Source organism: Bufo bufo, chromosome 3, assembly GCF_905171765.1.
Source record: "Bufo bufo chromosome 3, aBufBuf1.1, whole genome shotgun sequence".
Taxonomy (NCBI): Eukaryota; Metazoa; Chordata; class Amphibia; order Anura; family Bufonidae; genus Bufo; species Bufo bufo.
Window position 1 is genome coordinate 48,262,808 of NC_053391.1, and position 12,770 is coordinate 48,275,577.

General features: G+C 43.9%; 1 protein-coding gene across 3 annotated transcripts in view; it reads left to right on the forward strand.

The window, feature by feature from the left end:
- Positions 1–12,370, forward strand: part of EVA1C (eva-1 homolog C) — a 113,274-nt gene extending 100,904 nt beyond the window's left edge. For 2 of the 3 annotated variants that reach the window (XM_040423193.1, XM_040423194.1), the window contains exons 7-8: positions 5,963–6,052; positions 8,497–12,370. In XM_040423193.1, coding sequence (XP_040279127.1) covers positions 5,963–6,052; positions 8,497–8,885 — 479 coding nt within the window. In that variant the 3' untranslated portion in view covers positions 8,886–12,370. The remainder of the gene's footprint in view (positions 1–5,962; positions 6,053–8,496) is intronic. The other variant, XR_005777428.1, reaches the window with a different exon arrangement.
- Positions 12,371–12,770: the final 400 nt, after the last annotated feature.

The following is a 12,770-nucleotide window of genomic DNA, read 5'->3' on the forward strand; positions in this document are numbered from 1 at the left end:
CCAGTAGAATGTATCTTACCCCCTTCTCTCCGGTTAAGAGATGAAATATAAGAGGAGCTATTCTTAGGTCTCAGTACTCTGGCCAACATTTTACCACTCTTGTCTCCCTGCCCATACATTAGTCTGTGAAACCTATCTCTGAAACCCAGATATTTCTGGTCAATCAATCTCCTGAGGGCTACTCTAGTATCACATAATTCCTAATACACGACCGCAGAGAGGGATTTCTTATTACTCCGTTCAAGCACAGCTAATTTTTGTATTAGCTCACCCATCTTTCCGGCCCTAATCTTCTTCAACCTAGAAGCGTGTAGGAGGAACCGTCCCCTCACCACACACTTCAACGTCTCCCATTTAATTGTGGGACTGGTAGTATCCGTTTCATGTACCGCTAAGAAGTCCGTAATAGACGAACAAATATCGGCTAAACAGACCGCGTCCCTGAGAATATTGTCATTCAATTTCCAAGAATATTGTGAGCGAGTACGACTCCCAATAGCAAGAGTCACCCACACTAGGGAATGGTCAGAAAATAGGGCAGGTTCAATACCTGCTGAGGGATTAAAATCTAGCAGGGAATGTGAGAGGAAAATATAGTCGAGGCGATCGTATATGTTGTGGGATGTAGAGTAAAATGTGAAGTCCTTATCAGTAGGGTGTAAGATGCGCCATATGTCAACTAATCTGAGAGAATGTAGGTGTCTTCGGAAACCTCGGGCCACCCCAGTCGGGGCAGAGGACCTACCTGATGAGGAGTGTAGCGTGGCATCCAGTGGAAAATAATATCTCCCCCCAGGACGATCGGAGCACCATAGGCAAAGGTATCCAAGGCTGACAGTACCGTGGAAGCAAATTGAGAGTGACCTGAGTTAGGAAAATACATGTTAGCTAGAACCAATACCTGAGAACCATATAGACACTTTAAGAAAAACGTAGCGCCCCATTTCATCGGGAGAAGCTTGCAAAACCTCACATGGTACGGATTTGTGTATAGCGATAGTGTATAGCGATTAGACTCCGGGAACGTGCTATGCGCCCAGTATGTAAAGTATCTGTTCTTACAGGAGGGGATATTATCCGACTTAAAGTGAGTCTCCTGCAAGAAGGCTATGGAAACCTTTTGTTTATGCAGATTATAAAAAAAACTGGTTCCTTTTAGCAGGGTTATTTAACCCGTTGACGTTAAAGGAACATATCTTAATAGGAATCATCTATGCAACTAGAAGAGAACAGATGCACTATCCTGAGTTGTAAGAGTAGGACACAAGGGAGAAAACACCAAGGAAGCTGAGCAGGACAGACAAGACATAGTAAGACAAGACAAGACAAGACAAGACAGGACAAGACAGAACAGAACAGGGGATCGAACAGATAATACAAAACACCAATTGGCCATCAACCTATGGCCTTAAAGCTAAACAGCAGTATCGGGAGCAAGTCCCACTACCCTAACTAGAGAGGGAGAAGTGAAAGCCCAGACAAAGTCAGCGACTCTCCCACCACTATAGAACAACAGCAAGAATTCTGTTTAGACTGTCTAACAAGAGAAAAAAGAAAAAAACATCATAGTGATTAACCCTCACACTGATAACTGAGTACTTTAAATGAGAACTGAAAGTAGCAGACCCCCAACCAACCACCTTAACGAGGCGACCATGAGCACAGAAGGTCCCTCAACCTGGACACCCGAATTGCCTCTTTTCTGCGGACGGAGTTGAAGGTCCATAAAAGGAAGGAGAAAAAAAGGGAAGGTAAGTGAACACCGGAGCCCTCATGGCGACTTCCTCTGCCTCGTTACTCTGGGAGATATCACGGACCATTGCTCCCTGGGTGGCCAGTCTGGGAGGGAGACAGATGGTAGTGAGAAGGTCTCAAGAAACTTGGGTAGGTCTTCCAGGTCTCGGAAGATCGCCGACTTGCCATCCTTCTTAGCATGGAGCTGAAAGGGGAACCCCCACCTGTATTGGATGTCTCTGTCCCTTAGTAAGGTGAGAATGGGGCAAACTGCCCTGCGTAGTTGGAGAGTTCTCCTAGCGAGGTCCGGCATGACCTGGACTTGGGATCCATCCACCTCCACTTTGTCAGCCTGGTGGGCTGCTTTCAAGATAGCCTCTTTTACTTTGTAGAAATGGACGCGGCATACTATGTCACGCGGCCTACTTGGATCGGCCGATTTCGGTCCCAGAAAAACTTCTGAATGCCTGCCTGGTCCGGCTGATGATCGGTCTCCACCCGTCCCTTGGCTGTTTTTCTCCCCATTCTGGGTGCTTGGTAAGGGTTACGGCTGAAAGAGCAGTCTATTTCAATCGCGTGGCAGGAGAGCTGTTCTGCCGTGCGTCCTACTCCGCCATGAGCAAGCCACGCCCCCCATGCAGGATTTTTTTGTCTGCCCAAAAGTCAGCATTTATGCCAGAAAGCGTCCGGATCCCCATCGGATACTTTTATAGTCAAAGGGGATCCGGTGGTTCGCAGCATTATCTGGAACAGCCTGCCAGATTTCTAAATGCAGATTTGAAAGGAGCCCTATTTGTATAGTTAAAGGGGTTCTCTCCCTAAAGCAAGTGGCATTTATCATGTAGAGGAAGTTAATACAAGACACTTACTGATGTATTGTGATTGTCCATATTGCTTCCTTTGCTAGCTTGATTTATTTTTCCATCACATTATACACTGCTCATTTCCATGGTTACGACCACCCTGCAATCCAGCAGCGGTGGTCGTGCCTGCACAATATAGGAAAAAGCAATGGTCTCTCTGGTGGCTGGGACCATGGGACAGCACATAGGCTAGTGCTTTTTTTTTTTATAGTGTGCAAGCACGGCCACCGCTGCTGGATTACAGGGTGGTCGTATTCATGGAAACAAGAACTGTAAAATGAATCCAGTCAGCAAAGGAAGCAATATGGACAATCACAATACATTAGTATGTGGCTTGTAATAACTTCCTCTACATGCTATTTGCTGAAGTAAGACAACCCCTTTTTACGGCTGGGGCTACATGGCAAGATCTCTGTGTAGCAGGGCAGCCTCAAAGCATAATGGAATTGAATAGGGTTGCCGCAACCACAGATTCTGGGGTCAAACAAACATGTGAGTTGCGATCAAACCCTATTTCGTTCTATTATGTTTTCAGGCTGCACTACTACATAAAGATCATTGGTTCCACGACGCCAAAGTCTCCACATAGCCCCAGCCTAACTAGTGCTTTAGCTTGCATGCTGCATGCAGAGCCAGTTATTGTGCATGGCATGATACAGGATTTGTCAGTTTTTCCACTGTATTTATACGCAGTCATTTCTCCTTCTCATGACAAGCTTCCCCCCAAAAAATTAAAAAAATTGCCTTCAACCGTTACCCATGCTAATATAATTACAACCCAAATATCTTCATTTGCTATGCCAAAATGCCCCATTCTCAGTGCCAGATTGCCTCAAATAACAGTGCCAGAGTGACCCCCAGAAACAGGGTCAGCCAGAGAGTATCCCATAAACGGTGTCAGCCACAGGGGCGCAGGTATAGGAGAAGCAGGGGAGGCGACTGCTTTGGGGCCCAAACTCAGAAGGGGCCCACCCAGGAGGAGGACTAAAATATTTTAGTATTATACAATGACGATGACACTGTAGGAAAGAGACAGAGTAGCTGCCGGGCCTGGTCTGAGAGAGCGATCTTGAATAGCCACAGGAGTGGGGAGTTGCAAGTGAGGAGGGGGTTGCGAAGAACTTGCTGGGGGGGGTCCGTTAAAAAATGTGTCTCAGGGCCCAGTCATTTCTAGATACGCCACTGGTCAGCCAGACTTACCCTATAAACAGTGTCAGCCAGAGAGTGCCCTATAAACAGTGTCAGCCAGAGAGTGCCCTATAAACAGTGTCAGCCAGAGAGTACCCTATAAACAGTGTCAGCCAGAGAGTGCCCTATAAACAGTGTCAGCCAGTGAGTACCCTATAAACAGTGTCAGCCAGAGAGTACCCTATAAACAGTGTCAGCCAGTGAGTACCCTATAAACAGTGTCAGCCAGAGAGTGCCCTATAAACAGTGTCAGCCAGAGAGTGCCCTATAAACAGTGTCAGCCAGTGAGTACCCTATAAACAGTGTCAGCCAGAGAGTACCCTATAAACAGTGTCAGCCAGAGAGTACCCTATAAACAGTGTCAGCCAGAGAGTACCCTATAAACAGTGTCAGCCAGACAGTACCACATAAACAGTGTCAGCCAGAGAGTACCCTATAAACAGTGTCAGCCAGAGAGTGCCCTATAAACAGTGTCAGCCAGACAGTACCACATAAACAGTGGTGTCAGCCAGACAGTACCACATAAACAGTGGTGTCAGCCAGACAGTACCACATAAACAGTCAGCCAGAGAGTACCACATAAACAGTCAGCCAGAGAGTACCCTATAAAGTGTCAGCCAGAGAGTACCCTATAAACAGTGTCAGCCAGAGAGTGCCCTATAAACATTGTCAGCCAGAGAGTACCCAATAAACAGTGTCAGCCAGACAGTACCACATAAACAGTGGTGTCAGCCAGACTGTACCACATAAACAGTGTCAGCCAGAGAGTACCCTATGAACAGTGTCAGCCAGAGAGTGCCCTATAAAGTGTCAGCCAGACAGTACCCTATGAACAGTGTCAGCCAGAGAGTACCCTATAAACAGTGTCAGCCTGAGAGTACCCTATTAACAGTGTCAGCCAGAGAGTACCCCATAAACCCCTTTCTTTGCACTAGATCAGAATAACATCTGAGGTCTAGCACGTCCACCCTCATCAGAGGTTTTGGGATGTAAGATTACATTTGTTATCTGTATATTATAGCCTATTTATCAGGTACAATCTTTGCTTTTTGAGTGCGCAGGTCTTTGGGCAGTTTGCTTCAGCCTGTAGCAGAGATCAGATGGTTTATAGCTACTGCATCTCTGGTTTTTACCTTTAATAGAGAAGACCATGCTGTGACCAATAGATTGTCCATCATTTCTGCTTGGTATCTCAACTTTTGAGGGATAAATTGAAGCTCCAGAATATTCACAGGGCCCCAAAAAAGACATGTCAGTTATACTAGTGGTCTCATGATATTACACAGAGGGACGTTATTTTGGCCCCTTTAGTCTCCAAGGGAATTGCTGGGTCTCCAACACGAGAGCTGTGCTGGGAGCAGTGTTGACAAGGGTCTTGCAATTTCCCCATGAACATACATGCTGTGATCAGCAGAGCATTCATGTGTACTGGTAGGGGGAGTAAACAACGATCAAACACCAGGAGAACAAACGAAAGGTTAATTCGAAGTCCAACATGACTGATCCATGCTTCTCCTTTCAACAGATAGTCAATGGATCTTACATATATCAACAGCTTCAAGGAATTGTCTAGCTTAGAAAAACAGTTTTAAAAATATCCCATTAGAATATTTTGAGTTCACATAGGGGTGTCCTACATTTTGGACAGAAGACAGCAGCAATGAGCATTGCTCTGTGTAATGTGGGCACTGTGTAATGCCTTGTTCCTCCTGTGGTGGCGCTGCAGCAAATGCTACCAGGTTCTGCAGTAGATCACAGGTGATCGCTGAATGGCTGCAAATTTAGGCTTCTCTCGGAAAAATAATGCTGAAATAATACAGTAATTCTAATCATTGTACACATATTCACCATACCAAAGCAGAACATATACATACTTGACAGTATGTGTGAAATGTAGTGTACGAACCCTATACTGGCTAGTGGTGAATTGCATGTACGGCATGGTTAGCTTGCATTGCCCGTCTCTAGAGCTTACTGCCTCTCCCCTATTTACCTACTACTTGATACTAAAGTATGATCAGAATGTGCTTTTCATCACGCTGACACGCCTCATTTCATGGATTATGTATAATTTGGGTATAAACCATTCTAGTCATCTACAATGGCTGAGGAGGACACGTCAGCGTCTGGAATCTACTGTACTTCATGTGATTCTTTTACATCTTCTTTTACCGCAGATATCAAACCTGACCTCTCAGAATCACGGCTTCCCAGCAAGGACGGACTCTTCTTCAGTGACCTTCTTGCAGCGTATTCCTATGTAAGAGGTAAGGGTATTTCAAAGGAAATGACTATAGTAGTGGGCTGACTTGTAGGCCTGGTAGATTTAGAAGGGTTGTCTCACTGCAGCAGATCCTTTCCAATCCTTTCCTTTCTAATTAGAACAGGGTTTCTCAACTCCGGTCTTCGGACAGGGGTGCACCACCAATGAGGCCAGGTGAGGCGATCGCCTCAGGCAGCACCAGGTAGGGGGAAGCAGAAGGGCAATGGGCAATGAGCGCTTTCATTGTAGCAAAGGGGTTAGGTTAAGAAATTGGCATCGTTTCAGTTTTCGGTTCAGGCAGTAGAAAGGCTAGGTGCATACCTGTCCTCGGGACCCACCTACCGGTCAGGATTTGAGAGTATCCCACAGAATGAATACCTGTGGTCCTGATGCATGGACACTAATTAGATCACCTGCTCAATACTAAGGAAATCCTGAAAACATGACTGGTAGGTGGGTCCCGAGGACCGGAGTTGAGAGACTCTGAATTAGAGAATCTGGATGTCATGGAGAGAGTTTGAGGTGATGTGTCATCAGAGTGGCTCTTGCTCTGGTGGACCTGGCACATCCATGCATATATTTAAACGGTTGCCATGTGATGCTACATTTTCTTTGCAGGGAAGATGTCTGGCAAGACATAGCTTCTGAAAGGGATTTTTCATAATTTTACTATTGATACATCACAGATTAGACATAGATTATACAAGCCTCATCTCTTGTGGAATGCAGTACCCCGAATTAGCACATCTCACACCCTTTGCCAGTTGCTGGACACAATAGCAGCCTCCCTTAACAAAAGGCTATTTAACATCTCACCTCCCATACAATGACAGTAACCTATGACAAGTCATTCAACGTATTAGCATGTAGAGTAAACCTGTTCAACATGTAAAATAACCCTTCTCATATATTGTATATAGCAGATACCAGTATTGTTTAACAAAGTTTCAGTTGTATCTTGCCAAATATGCTCCCACCCCCAAAAAGCCCTATAAGTATGTGCTGTGAAGTAAAGATTTCAGATATTTAACAACCTAAGTTCAGTCTGGGCTGTTGTATCTCCTGATCAGAGAAAATCGGATATTCGTTGTACAATTTCACGGGTTGGAGGTCTGATGCCTCATCATATAACCAGCATAAACCTGCCTGAAGGAAAACCGCTAACAGCTTCCCCGAGACAATAACCGCTGATCGCCATGAGATATGTAAAGATTCCTGCAATAAATCTAAACACAGTGGCCAGACACAAGCCAGGGTCCACCTGAGATCCTCCTAACTCTGCTCCCTTCTATAGCTGTCTTTTAAGGCCCTTTTACATAGCGGGACAAACATTGGGGATTATAATCTGTACAAACGACTGTTCCTCATAATTGCATTGCAGTCAACAAATGAACAAGCACTTGGGTTATTGTATCTTTCAGGTGGCACCACATTGGCTTATGCAAACAGGGATCGGTATGGGGAAAAATGATCGCACTAACGATTGTTCATCCCCATACATTCCCAATCAAAGTGGCAATGATTAGGAATGGATGCTCCTATGAATGTTTGTTCCCAAACATTGCCTGCCCTGTTGGCCCGTGCAAAAAGGTCCTTAGACTATTATTGATCTTATCTTTGCCCATCCTGATAATTATTTTAATTCTGGATGAGAAGACCATGTACTATCCATTGCCTGGTTGTCTTCCTCTGCCAGCATCTCCCTCTCCTTCTTGAGGGACATGTTCCTGAATAGTCATCTCATCTGGCCCTGTCGATTAGGAAGAGGGAGGGGCTTGAAGAGGAAGTAGGAGGTGCAAAGGTGCACGGAGTGGCTTGGACCCGGGCTTTTTTTTCCAGAATGAAGCAACAGATCTCTAAGTTAAAGGTATCATTACTTTCAGCTGAGCTAGTCCTACACGGCACTCCGCCTGGTGTAACAGTGAATTTTCTGGGGACAGATTCCTTTTAAAGGAATGCAATAAATTTAGAATTTTACCATGTCGTTAACTCCTTCATATGGCAGATACATACAGGAATATATCCTGGCAGTTTGGCATAGTCAAATGTTAGTCCTTGGACCAATGTCTAACGTAGAATAAAGTCATTATAGGATATTTCTTATGGCTAGCCCTAGACTTGGACAACTGGTGAGGATTTGAGAGACACATTTTTCTATCTATCATTGGAAATTAAGCATGACTCTTACGTCATGAACATACCTCATATTGCAGCCCCCAGAATATCAGAGGATCCTTCAGTAGACCCGTTCCATAGGTCCAGCAGGAGACAACCCTATTTGGAGGTGACTTTTGAGCAGCTCGGATCCTTTATGTGGCCCCATGCATTCCTAATAAGGCGTGACATCCCATAATCCCATAGCACCATAAAGACCATCTTTAATGAGTGTATATTTCTATATACTCTACTTACTGTATATTCTGTATCCTTCTCATTGTACATCTCTAGATCATCCAGAAAGGGCGTCTTTATTCTTTGTGTGCAGTCTTTGCATCGGATTGATCATCACGCTTTTTGCATTAGTGATCCATATCTCTTGGAGGAAGGACTGTCGTAGGTACCAGAAAATGAACGGACAAATCGTGCAAGGGATAGACTGTGAAGAGACGGATGGAGACAGCAGTGAGGAGGAGGAAGAAGAGGACGAAGCTTCAACCAAGTCTCACTTTTCCCAAGAGTTCCGTGAGTTATGCAAAACGTCCCGTCCCGTCCATTGCACAGAAGACGCAGCAGACCTCGCGGAACGCATAGAACGTCGAGAACAAATCATTCACGAAATCTGGTTGAACAGTGGACTAGACATTCCCCCTAGTCGATTTACAATCCCATTTTTTTAATGAGTTTATGTATGAGTTCTAGGGGCAGATCCCAGGAGCTGTGGGCCTATACTCTGCCGCTCTTTACCCGATAATACTCTTCTGTGAAGGGAAATGTATTTTATTAAGAAGGAAAAGGCAGAATTCTACTTTTTAACTATGGAGACGTGTGACATAAGAGCTTGTTTTTATTTTTCTACGGATTAATATTTATCAGTGTAAACTTATTCAGAGATATAAGGAGGAGAGAGAATTATATTCTGTATGGATAAAACATTTTACTTCTAATTAAAGCGGTAGCATCACCTAAAGGGCAATTTTGCTCTAGTGATCATGCCGCTGTAAAAGTGCCTTTGTCAGGTCTCCAAACTGAGGGCAGTAGATGATAAAAGAGCTAAGCTTGGGGATATATAGTTTTCTAGGATTTCATTCAGTATTTTAATGTAAAATGCTAGTTATCCGCTGCCAGGTCTCATAAAGCCTGTGAGTCCTTTTTTCATCACCCACAGTCAGTGACAGCTTTTCTTGTCTGACTTTGTATACAGGAAGAACTGTCAGTCATTGTATGAGGATAGGGCAATAACTCTAACAGGCTTTATCTCTGATTAGTCGGGGAAGCAGGACTCACAGGCTTTATCTATGATTAGTCGGGGAAGCAGGACTCACAGGCTTTATCTATGATTAGTCGGGGAAGCAAGACTCACAGGCTTTATCTATGATTAGTCGGGGAAGCAGGACTCACAGGCTTTATCTATGATTAGTCGGGGAAGCAGGACTCACAGGCTTTATCTATGATTAGTCGGGGAAGCAGGACTCACAGGCTTTATCTATGATTAGTCGGGGAAGCAGGACTCACAGGCTTTATCTATGATTAGTCGGGGAAGCAGGACTCACAGGCTTTATCTATGATTAGTCGGGGAAGCAAGACTCACAGGCTTTATCTATGATTAGTCGGGGAAGCAGGACTCACAGGCTTTATCTATGATTAGTCGGGGAAGCAGGACTCACAGGCTTTATCTATGATTAGTCGGGGAAGCAGGACTCACAGGCTTTATCTATGATTAGTCGGGGAAGCAGGACTCACAGGCTTTATCTATGATTAGTCGGGGAAGCAGAGCATAGGTTTTCTTTATGAGTGAGCAAGAGAAGCAGGACTTACAGGCTTTCTGTATGAGTGGGCAGGAAGCAGAACTAACAGACTTTCTATCAAGGGACAGGGGAATCAGGACTCACAGGCTTTCTGTATCAGTGGGTGGGGAACCAGAACTTACAGGTTTTTGCTATGTGGGTGAGGGGAAGCAGGACCCATAGGGTTTCCATATGAGTGGGTGCTAAAAGCAGAACTCACAGGTTTTCTCTTAAGAGGGTTAGGGGAAGTAGGACTTTATCCATGATTGGGTCGGGAAAGCAGGACTCACAGGTTTTCTCTATGAGTGGGAGGTAACAGGAGTCAAATTTTTCTTCTGCATGGGTGGAGAAGCAGGATTCACAAGCTTTCACTAGGATTGCCTGGGGGAAGAAGGATTCACAGGCTTTATCTATGAGTGGGAAGTGGAAGCAGGACTCAGAGGCTTTCTCTATGAGTGGGAAGTGGAAGCAGGATTCACAGGCTTTCTCTATGACTGGGAGGGGGAAGCAGGATGCACAGGCTTTCTCTATGAGTGGGAAGTGGAAGCAGGACTAACAGACTTTATCTATGAGTAGGAAGTGGAAGCAGGACTCAGAGGCTTTCTCTATGAGTGGGAAGTGGAAGCAGGACTAACAGACTTTATCTATGAGTAGGAAGTGGAAGCAGGACTCAGAGGCTTTCTCTATGAGTGGGCAGGTGATGCAAGATTCACAGGCATTCTTTATGAGCGGGAGGTAACAAGGAGTCAAAGGCTTTATCTGTGAGAGGGTGGAGAAGCAAGACTCACAGGCTTTCTCTATAAGTGGGTAGGGGGAAAGCAGGACTCACAGTCACAGGCTTTCTTTATGAGTCCTGGCAGCATTTATGTATTAGACTGTATTTTTTTTTTAATGAACTTGCCACTGGAAGGAAATTGGCCATTTGCTCTACACTTTGTGGGACATTCTTGTAAAAAAATTGGAACTATTGTTATGTTTTAGCTCTGTTGGGAATATGGTGATGTTACCAAAAGTTGAACATATTAAAGGAAACCATGTAGTGTGCCCTTGGCAGTTAGGGTAGAATGGTGAAAACTTTCAAACTGGTTAAAATAGACATTAATAATAATTGAATGAGTAGAGCTTGTGACAAAGTGAGCCCAGGGTAGTGAATGATAAATTTGCCTCACCTCCATAGGCATGTTTAACACCTTCCTCTACTCCACATCATGCCTACTATACATATTCACCAAGATTTAATTCCAAAAAGTTCAACACGGTTTTAATAAATTTGGCGCACTTTACAGCGCTTCTTCACCACACCCATTTTTTTTTTTCAACACTGCCAAATGTTAGGTATAAAATTTGTCTAAAACAGATTGATTTTACACAATTTGTGACTGGATTCTGGCACATTTTGATTAACCGATCTCTTCCATTGTGATAGCAAAATGGATCACAGGCAAATTTGAAGTAAATACAATAATAAAACTATTGAGGAACTTTCTACTTTCTAGAATAAAGGTCAGCTTTGTTCCCAGAAACAGCGCCACTTTTGCCCATGGGCTGTATCTGGTATTGCAGCCCAAGGAGAAGAATAGCACAGTTTTATGTAAAAGACACAAAGGCATGAATATATTGAGCTCCTCATGCCAGTTTTATGGCGTAAAAAAATAATTCAAGTTTTGGCACACACCATTTTTCCAAAAAAAGTGCAACTTTTTTTTTTTTTATTTGTCATCACTCTCATTACTTTTGATAGGTGGGTGGGAAATTGAGAATGGTTAGCCAGGTGAGTAGGTGTAAATCAAATTTAACAAATACGATTTTTTTTATAATCCTGCAAAAAATGGCACAACCTCACTCTAGTAAGGGTGCGGCCTACAAACTGGAGGAACAAAAGTAAAAATATGTAAATATGCATACATTTATAAATATGCATCAAATTTATTAAACAACATGCAATGCTTGATACATTTGTTGCAAATGATGGAAATGCAGACTCAAGAAGACTGACCTCAACAAATTCTCCTCGTGATAAATCTCCCCCAAAATCTACTTCCAGTCATGGACAACCCCTTTACCTTTTCAGTGTAGTTTGGTACTGGGGTGAAAAAGAAATTTAAATGGTCACTTTGTCACTAATTACTTGAATGAGGTTGAGCTGCAATACCAGACATAGCCTACGGACAAGGGTGGCGCTGTTTCTGGTGGGGAGGGGGGCAGTCAGTGGTCTCATAAACCACTATTGCCACCACATCATTGTCCATAGGTTGAAACCATATATATTTATTTTACAGTATTATTTTGTAAGCTAAGATATGGTAGAAATCATACATGACTACTATATACCATGTACTGTATAATATATGCATGGAATACATATACCACATGTGTAATATTGTACTTGACAAAAAATTATCGTATATGAATAGTGCCACAGAAGGCTCTTTGGCAGCCATATGGACAACTTTTAAGGACCAGAAATTGTTTTTAGATTTTAACCCTTTTCCTCCATATCTGGAAAATAACTTGAAGCTTCCGGCCTACTATGCCTAATCTCTACCAGGGCCCCTCACAATCATTTTTCATTTATGATACTGTTGTTCTCCTATGTGGTAGAGTGGCCATTGGCCCTCCATCAAGCATCGGGACCCAGGGGCCCACTGCAACCTCTACACCCCCTATAGTTACACCTTTGGTCCTGAAAACACAGCAATAATCAATTTTCAGTAGACATTTCCTATAAAAGGGTCCTCACCCTCTTCACCCGAGGGTTGTAGCCTGTGCACACGTTGT